This window comes from Sturnira hondurensis, unplaced genomic scaffold (assembly GCF_014824575.4).
Source record: "Sturnira hondurensis isolate 20B ecotype Veracruz unplaced genomic scaffold, ASM1482457v3 Scaffold0002638, whole genome shotgun sequence".
Taxonomy (NCBI): domain Eukaryota; kingdom Metazoa; phylum Chordata; class Mammalia; order Chiroptera; family Phyllostomidae; genus Sturnira; species Sturnira hondurensis.
The window spans coordinates 10605673-10627917 of NW_028075269.1; the positions used below are offsets into that span (position 1 = coordinate 10605673).

General features: G+C 45.9%; 1 protein-coding gene across 2 annotated transcripts in view; it reads left to right on the forward strand.

Annotated features, from left to right (window-relative positions):
• Positions 1–19811: 19811 nt before the first annotated feature.
• Positions 19812–22245, forward strand: part of KIAA1549L (KIAA1549 like) — a 97044-nt gene continuing 94610 nt past the window's right edge. Inside the window, exon 1 of one of the 2 annotated variants that reach the window (XM_037040476.1) lies at positions 19812–22099. In XM_037040476.1, the coding sequence (XP_036896371.1) occupies positions 19891–22099 (2209 nt within the window). In that variant the 5' untranslated portion in view covers positions 19812–19890. The remainder of the gene's footprint in view (positions 22100–22245) is intronic. The other variant, XM_037040477.1, reaches the window with a different exon arrangement.

Consider the following 22245-nt stretch of genomic DNA (forward strand, 5'->3'; position numbering starts at 1 on the left):
TTGGAAGGAACAGAGATTACTTTAGTTCATGTTCCATTTTTGAGACTTAGTCACATGGGCATGTCTGCAAAGGACAGCCAATTATTTTTAGTGGTTTTTATGTTTCTACTTCTCTCTGGTGCTGTTCTTTCTGTTTATCCGGAGACTTTCCCTGAATCCGGGGTACACATAGCCAACATGAAGTGGTAGCACGGAATCTAGTGTCCCACACACAACTCCCTGAAGTGCTCTGTGGCCAGGGACACCCTGGTGGCTGGGTGTCCAAGAGTGATCGGCTTCCCTCGGGGCAGGTATTCCCTCTTGGGACAGTCAGAATTGGGGTTGGTAGCAAACCAACTTCATGTTTTCCGAAGGGGGCATTTCTAGAGAAGGGACTGTGTGCTAGACAGAGCTCAGAAAGGTGTCTTCTACATCTGGACAAAATGATGCCCATTTATTGGTCTTTTACCTTGTACAAGGCCTTCTAGTGGTGAAAATGAAAGATCAAAACTGCCCTAACTATTTAGTCCGTATTATTTTATTTATGCCCCATTCTGAGGTATCTGGACTGATAGGTTCCAAGGAGGTAAATGACAAGGGAAGGTGAAGCTACAGCTCTCTGCACCAGGTACAAGGTACCTCCCTTGGAGAGGCCAAGTCATGTTGCAGTATGAGCTGCCTATCTGCTCCTTACTGTTCCACATATCTTTTTTGAAGTACCTAAAGACTGACAGCCTGGAAAAGCAATGGAGGTTTATCTTTTTAAAGATTAAACATTAAACTAAAGGAAGAAGAAACAGCAAAACTAGAGTGTTTTTGCCCTGGCCTCATGGTTCAGTTGGTTGGAGCATTGTCCCATACGATTGAAGATCGTGGGTTTGATCCCTGGTCAGGGTGCATATGGGAGGCAACTTATCAATATTTCTCTCTCTCATCTTCCTTCTTCTGTCTCTTAAGTCACTAAATATATTTTTAAAATTAAAAAAGACTAGAATGGCATTTTCTGCAAAACCACCACAAAAAAGTTGAAATAGTGAAAAATTTTAGTTTGGAGAATTTAGTTTCCCCAGAATGTGTCATGGAAGCCGTGGACAGACGAATCCTTCACGGCCCTCGTGACTTTTCCTTGGTGGCACTAATGTGGGCTAGCCCGGTGACAGTTCCACAGGGCTCTTCCTCAGTGTTCTCACTCTCTGCGCTACATGTGCAGGATTTCGGTGAAAATCCAATCCCTGCAAAAGAGAATTGTCTTTTAGAAGAGTTTATTGCTCCCGACTTTATAGAGTTTGCCTTTGTACAAGGAGACTCTAGAGTCATCTTTCAACAGGCTTTGCCTAAGCACTCGCTGGTGCTTTATTTAATCACAGTTTTATGAGCTCTTCCCTCATCCGCCACCAGCGAATTTTACAGCCCCAGGATCTTGATCAGGCACTGCTTTTTTTTTTTCAGCAGTTGATTTTAAAGGCTTTACCATCTGAGATTTTTAGCAACTTGTGAATAGCAAATGGATGCCATGTTCTCTGGATTTTGCAGCTCAGACTCTAGGGTTGTTGTACCTGGAATTTGTGGTAATAAATTAATGACATAAACTTGTTTCACATTTGTTTATGAACCTAATTATCAAAATAGGTTTTAAGTGGGTGATATCTTGTTTAATTAGATGTATTGCCTAAATGCCTTACTTGGTGGATAAAAGGCAGTACTGTGTTACTGCAAAGGTCAGCATACTAATTTGGATTTTCTGAGAGCATTTGACTTTTAATAGGGTACCATTTGTCATCTCTTCCTCTCCCACAGCACACAGCAGTGGGACTGTGTTCGTGGAAGGTGATAACCAACCAGGGTTTGGTCGATCTAACCAGCACTCCTATTTGCTTGCAAGGAATAGAACCCACCTGAGCTAGCTGAAGCAAAATGCTTATCTTTTGGAAAGCATGCAAAATACCTCTTAGTGGTACAGACGAACCCCCCTAAAATGTGGAACTGGAGCCACTGACCTCTCCGACTTTCTCTTCTCAAGGTCACATGGTCTCTTGCCTCTGCAGCACCTTGTATCTGTTTCATTCTTCTCTCTCTCTCTTCAAATCAGCATTCTCTATTCTGGCGTGTATCTGTGCCAAACACAGCTTCCCGGTTTATATTGCATCCCTAGTCAAGCACCCAGTATAGAATGCTAAGTGTCTCCAGGTCCCTGTTTCAAATTTCTGGGGAAAAGTTCAGTTAGACCAGCTCAGTTCAATTATCCATTCCAGGCCCAAGCTTCTGGTCCACACTCACGTGACCAGCGCTTGCTCAGGGTTGGGGCTGGGAGGGGAGTGTGTGCCACACGCAGGTTTTCTCAGGTGGGTGGCGAGGCGGAAATCATCAGTATCTTTGATTTACCAGGTGTGGAAAGACGTTATTTGCATACCAGCCGCAACCTGGAAATTCCATCTGTTTGCTGGCCCAATCCTGCTCATCTTTTCCTCTTTTTCATTTGGTCCCTCAATCATGGTTTAAGTTTCTTTGCTCTCCTCACTTCATTTTCTCTTCTCAGTCTCCCAGTTGGCGCTTCAGAAAAGTAACAGGATACATCTGGTGCTAGAAAGAACTGCCATGGGGAAGCCAGGACCAACCTCTAGTTCAGATTTGTCCAGTGCTAGACCTCAGGCAAGTCACTTAACCACCTTTGGATCTGGTTTTATCTTCTGAAAGTGAATACAGTGAGGCTAGATGCTGGAAGAAACCTCAGAGATCACCTTGTCCAGGATGCTAAATATCTGTCCACTCATACTTCCATTCTACAATACAGCCTGCATGGCAGACATAACTAATTGATGCCAGCACACTTACCTGCTGAATTGGGACTGTGCTTAGAATCCTCCCAACAACCCAGACAGCCACTATCAATCAGTTGGAAGTGACCCACCTTTGAAATGTAACCAACTAGCTATCTCTAAGCAAGAAATTGAGACCCAATTTCAGATCTTTAGGACCAGGCACAGACACTTCTAAATGGGGCACCTTCAGCAGAGGAGCCTCCAGGACTACAGGAATCACCCCTCAGCTAAAAAGAATTCAGGTTCTGCTCGACCTGCTGCAGTGATACCCAGGGCCTCAGCTCTAGGAGGAGGGAGGCATCATCCTTTCCACCCGATACAGGCCTCTTCTCCAGGGCGGCAGATCCAGAGTGACAGATGGAAGAGGATCCAGGAACACTTACCAGGTTCTGGAGCAAGGCCAAGGCAGGGAGAAGTAGCCATCCCGTGGAAACCCCAAACGGGCTTTTCCATCTCTGTCCTGTGGGTGGCACTTGATTGCCAGGCTCCACGGGGCCTCTGGAGGCACCACGAGCGCCAAGAGGCAGGTGCCCAGTGCAAAGTCTGAATGAAAACAAATGAAAACAAGACATTGTCCTGACTGACAGGACCTCCTCCCTGCCATTACCACCAACTGTGCCATCTGGGCAATCCCAGAACTGAAACAAAACCGGCAGGGAGAATAGCTCCAGAAGGACTTCTCCAAGGGGATTTTTGTTCTGGCGTTGGGGAGACAAGCCTGCTGTTAGGGTGGTGTCTGTAAAAGGAGGGAACGCTGTAGGTCTTGAACACCTGGGTCCAGGGCCGTGAGTGCTTATTCTAGCTGCCTGCGTTGGAGCAGGGTTTCCAGCATAACTTTAAACTCTGCCTCTGAATGATTGATGTCAAGGTGGAGTCCATAAACCATGGAATCTGTGATTTTTTTCCTTGGGCCATTTAAAACACAAAGAATATGGCAGATAAAAGTACAAGAGAAACTCTAAGCACAGTCAGGAAATTGTTGGAATTTCAGGAAATTGTTGGAATTTCGCTCTTTTCATTATTCTTGCATTTTTTTATGTATGGACACGGGCATACCTGCCCATCATTTTTTAAAATAGTTCTTTAAAGAAGAAATGATAACTTATCTCTGAATCTCTTGGTGGTCTTCCTTCATTGGTGTCTCCTCCCTTCCTTTTGGTTGTATCTTCGGAAAGAGCCTCTTGGATTTTTAAGCAGAATGGGACTCTCCATTGGTACAATAAAAATATATTTGAAAACTAAAAAGAAATTGGGGTCCAGATGTCTACCAACTTTTCTTCCTCCTACCCGCCTTAGGAGGAAGGGTTGGGGTGTGTCCAGCCATTCCTACTTCCCTGAAATGTTGAAGGAACTATAAATGCCCTCCTCGGCTCTTTTCTTCCTATTTATTCATCCTTTTGCAAAAACTCTTTTTACGCATGGCCTCCATCCAATTCAGCCCTCCATTTCTTCTGTGGCTGAAGAATTGACCGTTGTTTCAGCAGAGATGTGGGATCAGCCACGCTGGTCTAAGAGCCCCAGATTTAGACTGGCTCGCTTTGCTACTGTGTGGTGACAGGCAACAGTGAGAACTATTTTACTTCTTGAAAATATGTTTTCTGCAGTTATCTTTGGACTGGAAAAAGATCCTTGCATTCTTAGCTCCAATTGCATTCAATGTTCTAATTGCCGTTGCCCTCACATATGGTATTGAGCGAGGTCATATCGTCAATTCACATTTCTCATCTCTACTTGCCAAGGATGCAGCTTTGGGACATCCGCTCTGCCCGCAGAACACTCATCTGTGCCAAGGACGCACAGCTGTAATGGCTGGTGACCGAACTGTTTCCTCGATGACGGTGCTCGGAAACGTCTCTGCCTCCCTGCCTCTCTTGTGTGACACTGTTTTTTAAAGTTGCCTTTCGGAGTTCATTTCCCCCAGAGAGACGGGCTTAAACTTCCAAGGCAGCATATTTCTATTATTTCTGCTGAAAGGCTGCTTCCTGGAATAGTTGCTGGTGGCAACCTCCCTGTGGTAGGGCCACCTTACGTAACACTGCTGTAGGTGGGGAGGTGGTAGCTCTAGAAGGAAAGGAGAGGAATGCAAATAGAAGGATGGAGGGAATCTTGCAAAGACCAGGCAGGGGGTAAAACCCCTGTCTCTAATGCAGAGGAGCCCAGAGCTGGCTTTCTAGTAAAAAGAATCCTTGGTGTTGGTAGAGACTTGGTCATTGTATTTGGTTCTTTCTTGGAAAGGGTAGTGCTCTGGGAGAATGAGGACGAGCAGGAGGGTACCGTTCATACAGACTGCTTTTGTTGCTGTTTACTTCTCAGTTTAAAATACAATATTATAAATTAATGAAAGCAAGGACTTAAATCCTTCCATTTCTGGAGCCAGCTGTCCGTTTGCAGGAAATGCAGGGGACAGAGGCACACGTTGAGCTTCAGCGTGAGTATGGGTCTGTCCGTCCAGACGGTGGGAATTCCACAGGTTAAGGGGCCCAGGTTCTTTATCAGGTGCCTTTTAAGGGAACAAAGGGAGTGGAGAAGGGTATCTGGAGATTAAAGGAGACTTAAAAGACGTAGAAAAAAATTTTTGTTGGGCAAGAGTGATCTATGTCTAGGGTGATGAAACTTTTAACACACCCTTTCTCATTTTAAATCATGGTGTAATGAATGGGCTTTTACCGATGACCTGATCTTACCCTCTTGTGTTACTGAGCGGGAGGGAACACGGGGCTCAGTCAGGCAAAGTGATCTGCTTCGCACTGAAAAGGAAGCAGGTGGGAGAAGCCTGGGGAGAATCCAGATCCCCGGGCCCAGGTGTGAGGTTTCTACTCCTTTCCCTGACTAGGATCCTTATCATACATTAGTTTGATCTTGGAGTTCACCAACATAGGCAAAATCACAGCGGGGTCCGCTACATACTGGGGTCTGCGCTGTGTCCATCTGTTCTGTTAGTTGCTTTTCAGGCCAAGTTGGCTCTGGCCTTGTCCTATGTGCAGTGGCTGTAAGCCCGGGAACTCTGGTGTCCTCAGACTTTTGGATTCATAGAAAAAACTTTTGCTTTCTACTTGATTTGATATTACAAAGTCAGTTCCGTGGTTCAGCACTATTAAAATGCTCTAACGTTGCAATTAAAGCTATAAAATAATCTTTACCTCTGTTATTAAATTTCATTGTTTCCCAATCATTCTTGGGCACTGATTAAAATCACTTATGTTTACATGTGTAGCACTTTTGCTGGGGGAATTCACTCTTAAATAGACCGGATGTTTTGAAAATAGGAACTCTCTGGTGTAGGTCAGCATGAAAAGTAATCAGTTAACTTTTCAGACTTTTGAATAAAAACATGTGTAGCACTGCCATGCAGGCAGATCAGCCAATAGTCACTCTACTGAAATAGATTTAGGGTTCAATTATTCACTATTTCAATCCAGTTGGAGAGAAAGGTAGATTTTAATGACGCCTCTATAATAAAAATGTTGGTTTCTATATGCTAGTGTCACAGATGTGTCATTATTTTTATTTTCAAAAAGAGCCAGGATTTCAGAATCAATTACAATTAGTTCACAACCGAACCACTGTGCCACAAGAAACACTGAATTTCTCTTGGTATTTGCAAGAAGTCAACAGAACATACCACTATTTCACTAGTAACGGTTCCAGCAATTATTTACTGTGAAAATAATAGTGTTAGCAATGCAGGAGAAAAGAGAGAATTGTGTGTTATTTATCTCGAGGGTAATAGTGTATGTTTTGAGCTTCAAGAAGTTGAATAGTGATATTGCAGCAAGAAGTGTAGAAAATCACAGGCTAGATAAACCCTTGACCTGAGGAGAGCTGCTGTCTGTAGGGGCCATCAGAGAAGGAGAGTTTTCCATCCCTTCAAAAGTCCAAGTTTGTGAGCTTTTCCTTGGTCATTCAGACAGTCTTCTGTGGACACTGCTGCTCCCGTTAAGCCCTCCCCACACTCCCTCCCGCCTCCCCCGCTCCATCGATAACAGGTGTGAAGTGCCTTTGTCGGTGGTACTTACCTGTGAAAGGAAACTTCAGGTCTCCTTCAAAAAAGATGGCTGACTTTCAACTCCAAGAGGCCTCATGGACTAGTAAAATGAAGAACTTCGGAACTCCAGTTTATATTTGCTGACTTTTAATCTTGTCAAGGCAGGACATGAACAATGACATTATTTAGCACAGAAAGGAAATTTTAACACCAAAATAGGAGGATTGTCCTCTAGATCCAGAAAAGCAGTTGGTGAACACTCACACACACACACACACACACACTCCAGTTATTTTGTTGGTTTGTCTTGGTTGGGTGAAAACTTTTCCTTGTATTGGAGTTTGGACGAGCATTTGGAAACCTTGTGTTAAGCAATTTGGTTTTAAAAAGTGGCATCTTGAGGCGGTGAACCTTTCTCAAGTTCCTTAAAGAAAGTCAAACACCTTGGGGTAGGGACCTCATCTTCCATGCTGCTCTGTATTGAGACAGCACACAGTTTTGGTTAAGAGCATTTAAGAAATGAAGAAATTTATTTATTCTATGTGTATGTATATATACAAAAGGAGATTTATTGTGAGGATTTGGTTCACGTAATTATGGAGGCTGAGAAGTCCCACATCTGCAGTTGGAAGCTAGAGACCCCAGAAAACCCTGGATGTAGTTCTAGTCTGAATCCAAAGACCTGAGAACTAGGGGAGCTGGTGAAGCAAACCCCAACCCCAACCCCAATGGCAGAAGACTGATGTCCCAGCCCAGACATGCAGGACCGAAATGAGTCCTCCCTCGCTCTGGTTTGTTCAAAGAACAAACAAAGAACAAAGAACCTTTGTTCTTTGCAGGCCTCCAGGGTGATGGCCACACGCACAGGGGAGGGCCGTCTGCTGAATCCTCCAGTTCAGGGGTTCACCTCGACTGGAGACACCCTCACAGACACACCCAGGAATAATGTTTAATCTGGGCACCCTGTGGCCCCGGAACATTGACACATAAATTTAACCTTAGCATTGTAAGATTGTGTTCTTATTTATAAACACTCAGAAAAATGCTGAACTGTAGGAAACATTTAGTAAGCGTAAGTGCCTGGCACGCATTAGGAGCTCTGCTGATCTAGCGAGTGAATGTAGACGGGATAACTTGCAGTCTGTGGTAGGATGCTTTGACTGGGGACCCTTGTCTTTGAAGCAGGTGGCAGTTAGGCAGGCACATGTGGCATCTCCATCTTGACTCCCACCAAATGGTGTGCTTGTGTCCTAGGCTTCTCCCAGAGAAGAGTGGAATCCGTGTTGGCTAGGTCACGTGGGGACAGTGCCCTCGTTTTGCCTCCCTCTTACAGGCACCCCTAGTTCTGGCCAGGCAAACTCTGTTGCCAGGCACCGACTGGCCTGGAGGAGACTGGGAGGGTAAAGGAAAATCCACTGCCAATCCTGAAAAACTGTGCGTAATGATTTTGGCTGTTACTAGGGGAATACTGGGGGATAGAAGTGGAACTTTTGATGATGAAATAAATTGAGACTTAGTATACATAGACCTTATTATTTTATATCAAATGAGAAAAAATGTAGTCTCAGAAATTCCTAAGTTGTAGAATTTTTTTAAATAAATGCTATCTTGCTGTGGCTACGTATGTAAACACTAAAGGCAAGTAAATGATAAATGAAATTGTTTGCTATAAACATATTGGCCACCTTTTTTAATTCAGGTGCTTCTCAAAGGTTTGGAAATGATTTACTTAGAATAGATTTTTTTAAATTTTAGGCTCAGTATGTTTAATCAGTATTCAGTGCTGCTAGAATTGGTTGATAATTTTTATAAGAATCTGCATTAATGAATTCCAAACTGGTGATATTCATTATAATGAAGTTAGATTTCTGAAGTAAAACTTAAATCAGTCGTCAATGAATATGAATTAAGAGTTAATAATAACATTTGTTATTAATATTAGCAACATATTTGCTCCTTTGACCCCCCACATAATACTTGAAGATGTTTAATGTCTAACCGTAAGACTCACATCATTTTCCATGGAGTATCACACCACCTCTTCCAGTAGGGCATTTTTCTTGTATGTCTCCAGTTAGGGAAGGAAACAATCAAGTTATTGATATTATCCTTTTACCCAAAGTAATTTAACATCCAAGATGGCATTGGAGCTGATTGGTGTAACAATGATGGTCCTTTTACATCTACAACAGCACTTGACAGTCTTCCTGGGGCTCACCCCAATGCTGTCTTGGTGACGACATCCATGGAAGAGTTCATGTATACGTCTGGCAAAGTACCCTGAGCAACAAGCACACAGGAGCAGACTTTGCCAACTACACGACTGAGAACTTGTTTTCTGATTCTGTGATGGATTCCCTCCACCCATCAGTTCTTCTCTGGGTTGTCTCTGTGTCTGAAATTGCCCCAAGGGCAACGGCTTTGCCCTTTGCAATGACCTAAGCTACAATTCCCATGAGGTGTCCTTCAGAACAGTGCTTCCTTGGGATATTAACTTGTATCGTGCAGAGAAGAAAAGGAAGAATGAGTTCCACAATCAACTAGTTTGGGGGGTTTCTAGGTTAAACAGAGGGGGGTTTACTACAAGGCTGTTCAGAGCCTTTAGTGTTCCGTCCACACACACGGTCACTTGCCCAGAGAGATTTCCTGAGTGATTTTGAATACGGAACTTTTTTGCCTCAGACCATTGCATAGGACCAGTATTTATTGGAATAGCTATCCTGACATGGTTATCTTTACTTACCCTCAGTTTTAGAATATGTCATATTGTCCGGATATCTTTCGTAGAGGTATATTTTATTCACTTGAATGAAATATCCCATGAGATGAAAAGGAATGGGAAGGTCTTTATTTCTCGTGAGCAGCGTTGTAGGTGGTGCAAGGTTGGGGCTGCCAATGACAGCAGCGGGACATTGGGGGTCCAGAGTTTGGCCCGGTAGCATGTTATTTGGTCTGTAACTGCCATGAAAAGTCATGCATTCCCCTTTCGTGTGCAGGTGCGTTTGGTGCCTGTGCTTGTATATGTATTTGTGCTGATTGACTGTCACAGACTTTTTTTTTTGAGGGGGGGAGGGAAAGAGAAAGAGCACGAGAGAAACATTAATGTGTGGTTGCCTCTTTCATGCCCCTGCTGGGGAGCTGGCCTGCAACCCAGGCATGTGCCCCAACTGGGAATTGAACTGGTGACCCTTTGGTTCACAGGCTGGCATTTAACCACTGAGCCACACCAGTCAGGGCTGTCACAGACTTTAAAAATTTTTTTGATAATTTATGCATTAAATAATGTATTATTATTTACATACACATGCATAATTTTTATATAATTGCATAATTGTGATCCTGGAGTACACCCAGCCTTCTATTTTTTATTGCACTTTTCTCCCCCACACATACATTTTTTGCTAGGTTGCCCTGTATTCATTTACATGTTTTGATCATTGTTTATTTGTTTAAGATATCTTTATTGGATTTTGATGTTAAAGCAGGACTGGTTTCAAATGAATTTGGACATTTTCGTATATTTCAAAGGCCTGAATTGATTTAATAACGTTAGAATTACCTATTTTTTAGAAGTTACAACTCAGCTGAATATGACTAGTCCCGGTGCCTTTTTCAAGAGTGGCTCCACTTTCCTATATCAATTTGCCTGTTTAGCTTTTTTCACTTCTGAATTAAGTATCAAAAGTATTCTCACATACATATAATATGAGAATACATATACATATATATCTATATACGAGAGGCTCTTGTTCTGTCTCTGCTTTCTCCTCTTAGCATCTCAGCTCCAGCTGTAGTTACATTTGTCAGGAATTTTAATAGGAAAGTGTTCACTTTGCAGCTTTGCTGAATAAGTCACCCCCCAAGCCACACTCTTACTTGTGGCACTAGGCAGGCTTCAGGGGAGAAATCTAATGCAGAAGCTCGGTGAGTCGTACTAGCGCTAAGAAAGCCAGGTGGATTACCCAGGTGCATTGGAGCATTTCGGTTGGAGAAAAGGGTTTTAGCAGAAGGAATTCGAACTGCTCCCACTACCATTAGAAGTGGTTTACATTTAAACCTTCCAACATGGTGCAAAGCCTAGTGGTATGCTGTGTCTTTGTCCAGCTCTCTAGGCCCTGCTGCTGCTTTGCTTTAGGAATAGACTTTGTTGTATCTTCAGTCTTTCTTGCCTAATCTGGTGTAGCTCAGTGGATTGAGCGTGGGCCTGCGAACCACATGATCACTGTCCCACCTGCCACATGTAATGACAAAATTGAAAGGAGATGAGGCCATTATTTATAATGAAAATTATAAATTATTTATACTGAAAATGTAACAAGCTGTTCCTTGACAGTTGGGGGATGTTTAAACAGAAAACACGTACCATGACTTAGTGGAAATGCTGTGCAGCCTTCGCCAACATGGGAGTACGTTTTCATGTGACGCTCAAAGAGAAAGAGCAGGCGCAGAGTTGGGCACGTGGTGTGGTTGCCGATCTGGGAAACACGCAAACCAAAGCATTTCCCAGAATGCAGCCTGGATGTCCAGGTGGCCATAGCATGAATCCCAGTTTTCTCCATGTGGTGGGACTTGGATGTGGAGAGGGCTGAGGAAGGCGTGGGCTTCTTTTTCTTTTCCTTCTACTTTTCCATCTTTTCTAAATTTTCTGCAGTGATCGTAAACCTCACATAAACTGAGGTTTAAAAAAAATGAGAGTGAAATTGTACCCAATGGGTGGGGGAAGTCACCTTTATCTATCTTTAAACCTGTTTCACACAGGATTTGCCGGCAGTGAACTTTTGCAAAAAAGAAAACAACTCTTGACAGAGCTTTAAAAGTGCAGATGCTTCTGTGGAAGCATTAAACAGGATCTTCTGTTTGCTGGCATCCCTTCAAGAAATGGCAATTTGATTCTATTAACTCAAGCATTTTGCTTTAAAAAGCCCCAGGAGAAATCATCTTAGGCAAGAGTGTCCCAGGCGCCAGACTTCAGAACTGCTGGGTATGGGGTGAATGCATCAGCATAGCAAATGGCGCTTCATCCATCTCTTCTGACCTTCTGGGAATCAGAGCCTGGCAGGTCTGCGATTTAGAGCTGTGCTCAGTCATGTTTGCCCAAGCAGTGCCAGAGGGGGACACGGCATCAGACTCAGGGGAAGGAGGGAGCCCCTGTGTGGGCTCTGGTCTGTGGTGGGGTCCCTCTGGGAGGAGGGACCCCACCCCAGACTCGTTCTTCCCCATGGGGAGCAGAGATCCTTGGAGCTGAAGTCAAAAGAGTTGAGACATACTCGACTGCAGGATAACTCTCCATGTGACCTTGGCCAAGTTAGCACTTGACTTCCCTGAGCCCTAGTTTCCTCACCTGTAAAGTGGGGATAATAACCTTTCCTCCACCTCAAGGAGGGATTAGGGTGTGAAGATATTCTCAAACGATAAGCGCTTCCACACGTGCGGGGTGGTGACAGTGCATGATCTGCAGGCATTTCCGAGTCCCGATGGCATCCAGGTTCTCTGAGAAAGCTTGTGAGAAAACTTCCAGCTGTGCCTACCTTGGGCTGAATAAATAATGGCCGTGGCACCAATAGCGATACCAATAGTAGCTGGCATTTGGAGCACAAAGCACTGTCCTAAGACTTTACATGTATCACCTCTTTTTAATCCTTAAAAGAATTTCATGAGGTAGGTACTGTAATTATCCCCGTTTTACCATTGAGGAAATGAGGCCCAGAGAGGTTAACTAACTTGTCCAAGGTCACACAGCTAGCAGATGGAGGTGTGGGATTTGAAGCCAGGCAGTTTGACTCTGGGGCCTGATAGAAAGCTGCAGGAAGCTGTAGATACTTTTCTCCGTCATACAAGGAAGAGGGGTTGGGGATGTTTATTAATGTGTATTTATTGGTAGCCTTAGTTTCCTACACCTGGAGCTATTGGTGATTGGGTTTGCTTTTCTTTAAGAGCTGCAAATAAGAAAACTCACAAGTGGGCAGTGAGTGGGATGGAGTGAAAGGTCTCGTGACCACAGTGGGAAACCTAAGCTGTCTCCTCCACAGTGTCTTCAGCAGTCAAGGGAGCCGCACTGCGTGGGGAAAGACGGTCATTATGTTTGGGTCACAAGCGTTTTGAGGAACACAGGAAGCAGATCAAGGCAGCGTGGGGAAGCTCTTTAAACCTGAGTGGAGTCTGCGACCCTTAAGTATAGTCCGCTACTTAAGGGTAGCGGACTCTAACGACTTTGGAAAGCGGGGCCTCCGGTTGAGGTCTGGGATAGAAGAGCCATGAGCAGGGGACTGACACAGCTCTAGGGACCGAAGACAGAGTCTCAGAGGGAAGAAGCAGCAGGAGGAGGAGCCTGAGTCCCTGAGGGCTTTGGTGAGGTCCAAGTGTGTTTGCCGCGTGCTCGGCAGGGTGAATTTGAACACACACAGCAGCATCACCGCTCAGGTCTGAGTCTCCTGCAAGTGAGAATGAGGAACTAGTAGGCTGAAGGGCCTGGGGAAGGCAGAGGCCTGCCCAGTCCATCCTTACACATCATGGTGTTTCCCATGGGGCGCTGAGGGCTGGGAGCACAGGGGAGCACCTCTCACCGCGTTGGGCACCAGCCACTGAGACTATGCCTCCAATCTGACCGGGCACTTTTTAAACTCTTTATGTTTTACCGTGTTAATGGTCTGCTTCCTGACTCTTGGTTCGAGGCTAAGTTTAGCTTTCATGGGACTCTATGCAAACTTGGTAAGCAACAAAAGCATTTGACCCTTAACCTGTGTGGGGGTTCTTGTGCAGGTTATTATGAAGTGCGCTGTCCTTACAGGACTGACTGAACACTTTCCTGAAGCTCTGAGAACCACGGATTTGTTTAAACTTGGCTCAGATAGGCTGAGTTTGAGATGTGTGTGTCAGTTGTCTGTCAAGTAGGCTTTGTGGGGCTACCCATTCTTGTTTCCTTAGGAAGGGGAGAGGTCCTCAGCTTGCTTTCACTCATTTCCAACGCAGATCCATTTCTGCTCCCCATCAGTCTTCATCCCACACCCCCTTAAATCTCTTACCACTTAAGCTACTTCCTTTTAACGTTCTCCAAATCACCAGCTCCTGTGTGGGAAACACTGTGCGAACAGAAGGTACTTGTCCGGTTGTCCCTGGAATGGGTGGGACTTCTCGATGATCAGAAAGGGTAGCCAGTCCCTCATTTCCCTCTCTGGGGGTGGGGTTTGCCTTTGCTTTCTGTGCATTCTTTGAAGACAATGATCACATTTTCTGCAAAAAATAATCCACATCATTCTAAGTAGAAGAAAGTGATGGGGGTACTTGGTGGGGAGAGATTGGAGAATCAGTAGGAGTTCTTTGAGAAAAACCAGAATTCGGTCGTTGGACTAGAACGATGTGGTCTCTTTCCCCCCCTGAACAAGGCGTGTGGCAGAAGAGTACACCCTGCTTCACAGTAACACGCAACATGTCTGCTGCTCTCTGCTGCGTGGCTTTGTTTCTACCCTTGCAAAGCTCTCTGTTCTCTTCAGGTAACTTTCTCCGTGTCCCGGGTACTAGGTTAGAATTTTTATTTCACAGCTTGTTCTCTGTGATGTTCCAAGCGAAACATATTCCCTTGGGCTTCTTTTCCATGGTCTTGATCGTCTTTTCACCATCCTTCATGCGGCCCTGCCGTCATGGGACCTCGTGCTCACATCTTCCTTCTACACCCAGTTTCACCACGCACCTGCCTCTGCCCCTTACTGCCCACCTGTGTTAGTTTCTATTGCTGGGTAGCACATTACCGCAAACTCTGTGGCTTAAACCAATGGGGGATCCAGAGGTTGGGCACAGCTTTTCTGAGTCTTCTGCACAAGGTCTCATACGGCATCAGTTATGGTGTTAGCTGGGCTGTGCTATCACCTGGAGGCATGGCTGAGGAAGAGTCCATTTCCAAGTTCACTCAAGTTGTTGGAAGAATGTATTTCCTTTGGGGCTGCTGTATTGCCGGCTCTGGCTTCTTGCTGCCTCTCAGCTGGAGGCCACCTTCTGCTCAGAGAGGCCGTTCATAGTTCTCAGAAACTGTGGCAGTATCGAGAGGCCACCCACATTTTTTTGGTCACATGGGCTTTTCCAGTATGGCCTCTTAATTCATCAGGCCATCAAGGAGAATGAGTCTGCTAGCTTGCTAGAGTTTTATCTAAGATGATGTAATCACAAGAGTGTCAGGCCATCACCTTTGCCATATTCTGTTGGTTAGAAACAAGCCACAAGTTCTGCTCATTCTATAGGAGGGGGTCACACAGAGGTACTCTTCCCGGCCACCAAGACATGGGGATTGTGGGGCTGCCTTAGAGTGTCCAGCACACCCCCTACGTCAAACTTCTGCTTCACTGCCTTCCTTTGAGTGTTTTTTTAAAATAATTTTGTTTATTTATTAGAGGGGAAGGGAAAGACAGGAGAGAAATATCAATGTATGGTTGCCTCTCGTGCGCCCCCTGCTGGGAACTGGCCTGCAACGCAGGCATGTGCCCTGACTGGGAATCGATCCTCGATTGTCTGCTTCGCAGGCCCTCGCTCAATCCACTGAGCCACACCAGCCAGGGCTTTGAGTGTTTTAAACTCTGCAATTTTGTCATGCCCTACTTCTCCTAACTTACGTTTCCCTTCTTTATAAATACCATCTACCCTCAGTTCCCCCTCAAAACACGTCTTCCCTTCTTATCCGTTCCCTGACGCAACTTTAATAAATACAGATATATTTTACTTGTTAGCTTTGACATCTTTCTAAAACCTCATGTATAACCACAGAAGTAATTTTTATTGAAATGAAAGCTAACTGATTTTGGCTTCTGCATTTTTTTTTTTTGAGGACCTAATTAAATCTGTACAAACCCACTTCCCGGACACAAGGGACACAACCCAGTACTGTTTCAGTTATTATTGCTGTGTGACAAACCACTTCTCGCTTCATGTCGTAAAATAACAACCATCTTACTAAGGCTTGTGGTTTCGGGAATTCCGACCGAGCACCGTGGGGAGGGAATTCAGACCGAGCACCGTCTCTGCTTCATGATGCCTGTGAGCTCAGAAGGAAGGACTCAGATGGAAGGCTCAGTAGGGTGATTCAGGTGGTTGGGGGCTAGGATTTTCTGGATGCTTCTTCATTCACGTGCCCGGGCCCAGGCTGGAATGACTGGGGCGCTTGGCTCAGTGGGGACTGTTGACTGGAGGACTTACATATGGCCTGTCCATGTGGCCCGGGCTGCTCACAGAGCAGTGGCCAGGCTCCAGGAGGGGGAGCGAGGGAGCATATGGAGAGGGAGCGTTCCAAGAGACCCGGCGAAGGCTGCCTGGCCTTTCCTGATGGTTGCCTCGCAAGTCACATGGCATTGCTTCTGCCATACTCTGATTGGTTGAGCAGTCTCCAGTTCACCCAGACTCAGGGGGAGGGGACACAGACCCCACTTCTCAATGAGAGGCATTTAGGAGAATTTGTAGCCATTAAAAAACAAAACTATCATGTATACAAACACAGACCTATTTAAAGGGCTGCATTATCCTGAACTCTGAGATTTGAAAGGGGCCATAGGGGGATTATTTTCTATATCGGTCTCCCACCCATGGCTCAACTGCTGTTTACAGCTTTGCTGGCCTCACATGACTGGACCACGGCAGGTTTTCCTTACTGGTCCCCTGTCATCCACTCTTGCTGCTTTCCAGTCTGTTCTTCATCCATAGCCAGAACGATTGCTCTAAATCACAAATTTGTTGTTGCGCATCACCCGCCTCCCCTCCATCCCCCACCTCTTTAAACTAAAACCTGTGACACTACAGTGGTCAGGCCATCACCTACCTCGCACCATGCCTGCTAATGTTCTCCCCAATCTAGCTCTGGTCACCTTCTTTCAGTTCCCTGTACTATTTGTGCTTCTTCCTGTCACAAAGGAAGAACATTAGTATTTGTGTGTCCTTCTACAGGGGGTGTTTTTCCCTACTGCTTTGCTTAGTTAACTTCTGCTTATTCTCTGGATCTCTGCCTGATAGTCACTGCCTCCGTGATGTGCTCTCTGACCTCCCTGATCAGGTCACTTCCTCCTATTGCATCCCGTTAAGGCCAGAGCATCTCTCAGTCATAGCACTGACTATTTTTACATTTGTGAGAATGTTTAAGTCCCCATCACCCATAAAACTGAGTTCCATAAGCCATAGACCACGTAGGTTTTTCATTATTTAGTCTCTATACCTTACCTAGAGACAGTATAGATAATTCTTTTCTAAGTATGAAATATTTGTTATTTTAGAAGTGAAAATATTTTAACATGACCCAAGAATCTGTTATTTCTTTACTAGCCTACATTCATATTCTAGTTCATGACGAGCTCCAGTTAACTCTGCCTACAGGCAGCGTAAGCTATTCGTAAAGGGAAGATCCCAGCCTGTTCCTGTCTTGGTACTATTTGGACAAAGGGCTAGCCTTTCTATCTTTTAGCAATAATTTCAGTCAGTTGTTAAGTCTTGGAAGTAAGTTTCTCTGAAGTTATTCATGTCTGAATTTGGCGTCATTTGCCAATTCAGTGAACATGCTTTTCCTCCCTGGCTACAAGGCAAGACTGCATGAGAAGAATGCAGCTGAGCCCAACTAGAAGATAAGCAACATGAATAGGAAGGATTGAGTGATGAAAGCAGTATCAGCCTTCCATGTAGAATTGCAAAAATAAAATTTTAATAACTGTAAAATTGCAAAACTCCCATATAAAACCGAGTGCGTGTGGCAATGTGGAAATATAATTTTTATTGCAAACCAGGGCATTTCCCAAGGAGCACAGATATTTGAATGACACGCTGTTAGACTTTGCTGTCCTGTGGCTATAAGAGCATCTCGCCACCTATTTCTGTGTAAGGGGTTTTGGCCAACAGGGACCTGAGGGAGCATTGGATCCTGTAGGTAAGGGCTTTCTTTAGTGTCTGGTGATTCTGAGACAAAGGAGCTGATTGGGGCCTCGGAGGACTGCCTGCTCCGGACCAGGGGCTGCTTCTTGCTTACAGGCCAAATGAACAAGTCCACTGACCCACCTTTACAGTAGTGTTGATTTATGTCCTGCTTTGTTCTAAAAACAACTGAAGGCCTGTTTCTTGGGTATCTGTAAATCCCAAGAATGGGCAATTAAAAAAAATAAAGTATCAAAAAGGAAAATTTTTTGATAACTAATTCCAAGTCTTCTAAAAGGAAACAGAAAATAGTATTTCAGAAAACTGTCACTGTTTAGCTTTTGTGACTGCAGAGTACATTGCATATTCTAAACACCCAAGTATTTTAAGATTTTGGGTTTACTTTGAATTTTTTTTTGCTGTTGGCAGAATCCAGTGCGGTGAAGGGCAGGCCCTGGTGTCAGAGAAGCAGCAGAAACTGAAGACAGTGCCCAGGGAGCAGGGGACTTTGCCTCTGAGCCTGCCTCTGTCCCTAATCAGTTCTGTGGCTTCTGGCAAATGGTGTCCCCTTTCTGGGCCACAGTGTCCTCTTTTGTTAAACAAATCAACAAGAACAACAACAGGAAAACAGGGCTGAGAGCCTGTAAGGACAGCTCATTGTGTAGTGCTTTTTTTTTTTTTTTGCATTTGTTTAGTGCTTTTCTGTTTGAAGAGCCCTTCCTTCCACGTCCCTGATTTCATCTGCTCCTTGCAGCAGCCTGGTAGGGTGTTTAGTGCCTATTGCCCCCACCTCACACAGCAGGGATCCAGAGAGGCAGCTCCCAGTGGCTGGGGGGTGCAAGCAAACCCAGATTTTCTGGCTGCAATGCTTGGCTTGTTTGTTTGTTCCTATCAGACAATTCTAAAGTTTTTTAGTGAATAATGTAGAAAGCTCTAGAAATACCTTTTCTTTCTTTTTCATGTTTAATTAAAAATATTACTTAACAGCACTTAGCCACCTGTGAGGTCATCAACATCACAGAACCGTGGAAAGAGGGTCAGAGGATGGTCACAGAGAATGTCATTTCTCTTCCCAAGTGTGACATTTTCCGCTTTGCAATCAGTTGTTTCCTTGCTCCCTCTCCTGTAGAGGTCCCAGCTCTGTGCCTTGAGTCCTTGCCTCTTGGCCCGCAGTCCCACCCATAGGTGCTGCCAGTGCCTATAGAGACGCCGGGCTTTATGAGACGTGTCTCTGGTCCCAGGTCAGATGTGAGCAGTTTTTTCTTTCAGAAATAGCCTCACCCGAAAGAAATCCCCGGTGCTTGTTGGTTGACATGGGGTGAATAACAGCGTCAGGAATCCTTTTAAATCCAACAAGATAGCTGTCTCCCTGCTGCCGTCTTTCCAGACGTACGCAACCTCACTGATTCTGCTTGAGATGCTTTAGGGTCCAAAAAAAAAAAAAGATTTGCATTTGGATACATGGCCCTTTCATTTTGCAGTTTGGGTTTCCAGGTGAGCTTTATTTCGGGGTCATTGGCCATGGCAGGTAGCCACCTTCATCTTTGACTTTCTAGATTGTGAGTTTCACAGTTTAGCTCTCATAGCTGGTACAGAAAAAGAACTCAAAATACTCAAGTATGTTCCACGTCTTTGCTTAAACATCACTTCACAGAGGCCAGTCGTCCCCAATCCTGCCCTGTGTGGCAGCTGCAGTATTTGAGTATTTCTAATTACATAATTCATTGTTTGTGTGCGTCTAATGCGACGTCTGGAATGGGTGGAAGAGGACCGAACAGTGCCTGGCTGGCCCACCCCTTCTCTCCGGGACCTACCCCTGCAGGTGCCTAATGACTGACTGTGTCTGACTGCTTGATGTTTTGTTTCATAGGAACAGCCGATCTACCCGTAACTGTCACCCCAAACCCTGCGTCACTTCCTCCTGGGACATTGTTACCGATTTCACCAACATGGCCTTTCTCAGAAGTCCAGCCTTCCTCGGCAGGGGACAGAATCAAGAATGTGCTGGGACCGCCCCCCGACAACACCAGCGTGCTGCAGTTCACACGAACCCTTCCTCCTCCCAAGACACACCGCAGAGCTAGGGCTCATGGGGACTTCTCTTCTTCCCTTTACCAAGGAAGCGGATATAGCTCCTCCTTCGAGCCTTACAAGGATTCCACTGAGTCGCTGGTCCAACCAGGACCTCAAGGGGGAACAGAGACAGCCAGCGTGTCAGGTTTGCCTCACACGAGCATGCTCCCCCCATTGCCCACCGCCCCATCAGTGCCGTCCTTGAGCCCTGCCCTCCCATCTCAGCCAGTGTGGGTAGGGACTCCTTCCATCTCAAAACGACATTCTCTGAGGTCAGACATCCTTCCACTTCTTCCATCTCCATCCTCTTCATTGGCTCCTGACTCACCTCATTCCATCATCTTTTCTAAGCCAACCGAGCGACCCATCAGAGTGCCTTTATTCCCCCAAACAGCTCCAACCGACTCCTCCTCAAGTCAGAGTGTAGCTAATCCCCTCAACCCATTTGCTGATGAAACAAACTATACCCCATCCAAAAATGCTCAGGATTTAATAGGCATCCCTCATCTAGGTTTTTCTGGATCTTCAACAAAGCAGCATTCAGAGCTGTCCTTCACAGAGAGTCCTCGCTCAGCAAGCTCCCCCACACCAGAGTTTTTGAGCTCCAGGGCAGGACTGGCCCATCTGTCTCCCCCTCCCCTAGCACCTGGAAGTCTTCAGCTGCCAGGTGGAACTCCCTTGTGGTCAAGGTTGGAAATGGCTTCAAGCCCGGCATCCACCCAGCCAATCAAAGTTGAGGTGGATGAAAGAGGGCACAGTGGGGTGGCTTTGCCAGCTTGGGAGAGCGCGGCAACAGCAGCCACCAGTGAGGCTGTGCCTTCACTTTTCCAGACTGCTGAGTCAGTGGCAGTGGAAACGACCAGCAGAAAGCCAGCCCCCGCCACCGCCAAGTACTCTGCTAACCTACCGCATTTGTCAGCAGCCCCAGAGGATTCTGAAGGGCCTGCCCGTTCAGCAGAACACACATCTTTCTCTTGGGTGCCTTCTCCTGTGCCTCCCACTGCAGCTGGTCAAGGACGAGCCAGCCTTTCTGGGGCGGTTCCTGCATCTCCATGGAAGGGCTTCACACCTACTTTCCTGCAGCCGGTGCAGAATCATGCCTTTCCATCCATCGAGCCCAGAATGCCGACTCCTCAGGACGAGGGCCATGATGGAACCACTGCATCTGCAGACTTCCTCCTCTCAAGCAAATTTCCTCACCTCTTTGCCACAACTCAGACGCTTCCCCGGCAGAAAGAGAGTAGCGTGACAGCTGTTTTAAAGGAAAACGAAAAGCCCAATTTCACGGTTGCTCTCCAGACCCTTTCAAGGAAAGAGATTCGGAGTCTTCACACTGTAAATGGATTCGCCTCTGGTTTTAGCACTGATCGTATTTCGCCCACGGTCGTTACAACACCAAGCACAACCCTTCCTTCAGAATTACCTCCGTATTCCATCCCCCCCGGACGAGCCACGCAGACTGTTTCCCCATCTCCCAGCTCTTCCAACAGCAATCTAGAGACTTACGCAGCTGCGACAGACCGTTCCAAGCTGCCAGTTTCAGCTTCCAAACAGGTGACAGCGTTTCTCTCGTCCACCGAGGTCCATGATTTCTCAACAATGGGAAACGGGGAAAAGCCAGCCGTCACAGATGTTTTCTGGAGTTCTCTTTCAGCAGAAACTGGATCCCTTTCCACAGAACCAACCATATCTGGCATGCAGCAGCCAACAAATCACGATGTAAATGGGCCCACAATTAACTCCACAAGCGGGAATACTCACTCAGCCTCCTCTACTGCTCCGGACGATTTAGCTTCAGCTGTCAGTACAATAGAATCTCAGCATTTCAAAGACACTGCTGGGCATTCAGCAACTGCAGAAGGCTTTAGTATTCAGGATGCAGTCCTTGACACAAGCACCAGCCAGCCAGTCCAACAGTCAGACGTTACCATGGTCGGAAACCATGCAGACATCTTGTCCATAAGTAATGACAACCACTCTGGGGTCTTCCAAGCAGCTGAGGTTGAAGGTCACCCACCCACCAGTCCACACGTCAAGTCTCCTCCCCATCTGCAGCCGCCTGCCCATCCAACACGCTCGCTCTGGCTAACCTCTCCAAGTCTGCCTTCCACAGCTGGTTTGCAGGCAGTGTTTTCAGATGGAATGGATGCAAGTTTCCGAGTTTCCAGCAGCATCTATCCATCTCCCGTGATAAATGCTGCCACACCATTCCAGAGTGTCCCAAGATATCACTCTACGGCCGAATCTCCTCTGTCAGCCGGTGCCTTATTCAGGACCCCATCCCAAGTGCTTCTGCCTTCTCAGCACCCCAAGAAATGGACAGGGGCAGCCACTAATGCAGGTAGTTTGTTTCCTGGTACCCAGAAAACAGGTATGACTGCTTCTGTGGCCAAAGCATCTTCAAGCTCAACACAGATACCCAGCTTTGCTCGTGAGCAGACACACCTAGTCTCACTGATGAATGGATTAGCAGCCCCAAGCAGTCATGTCCTTGACCCTCTGCTGACCTGATTTTGT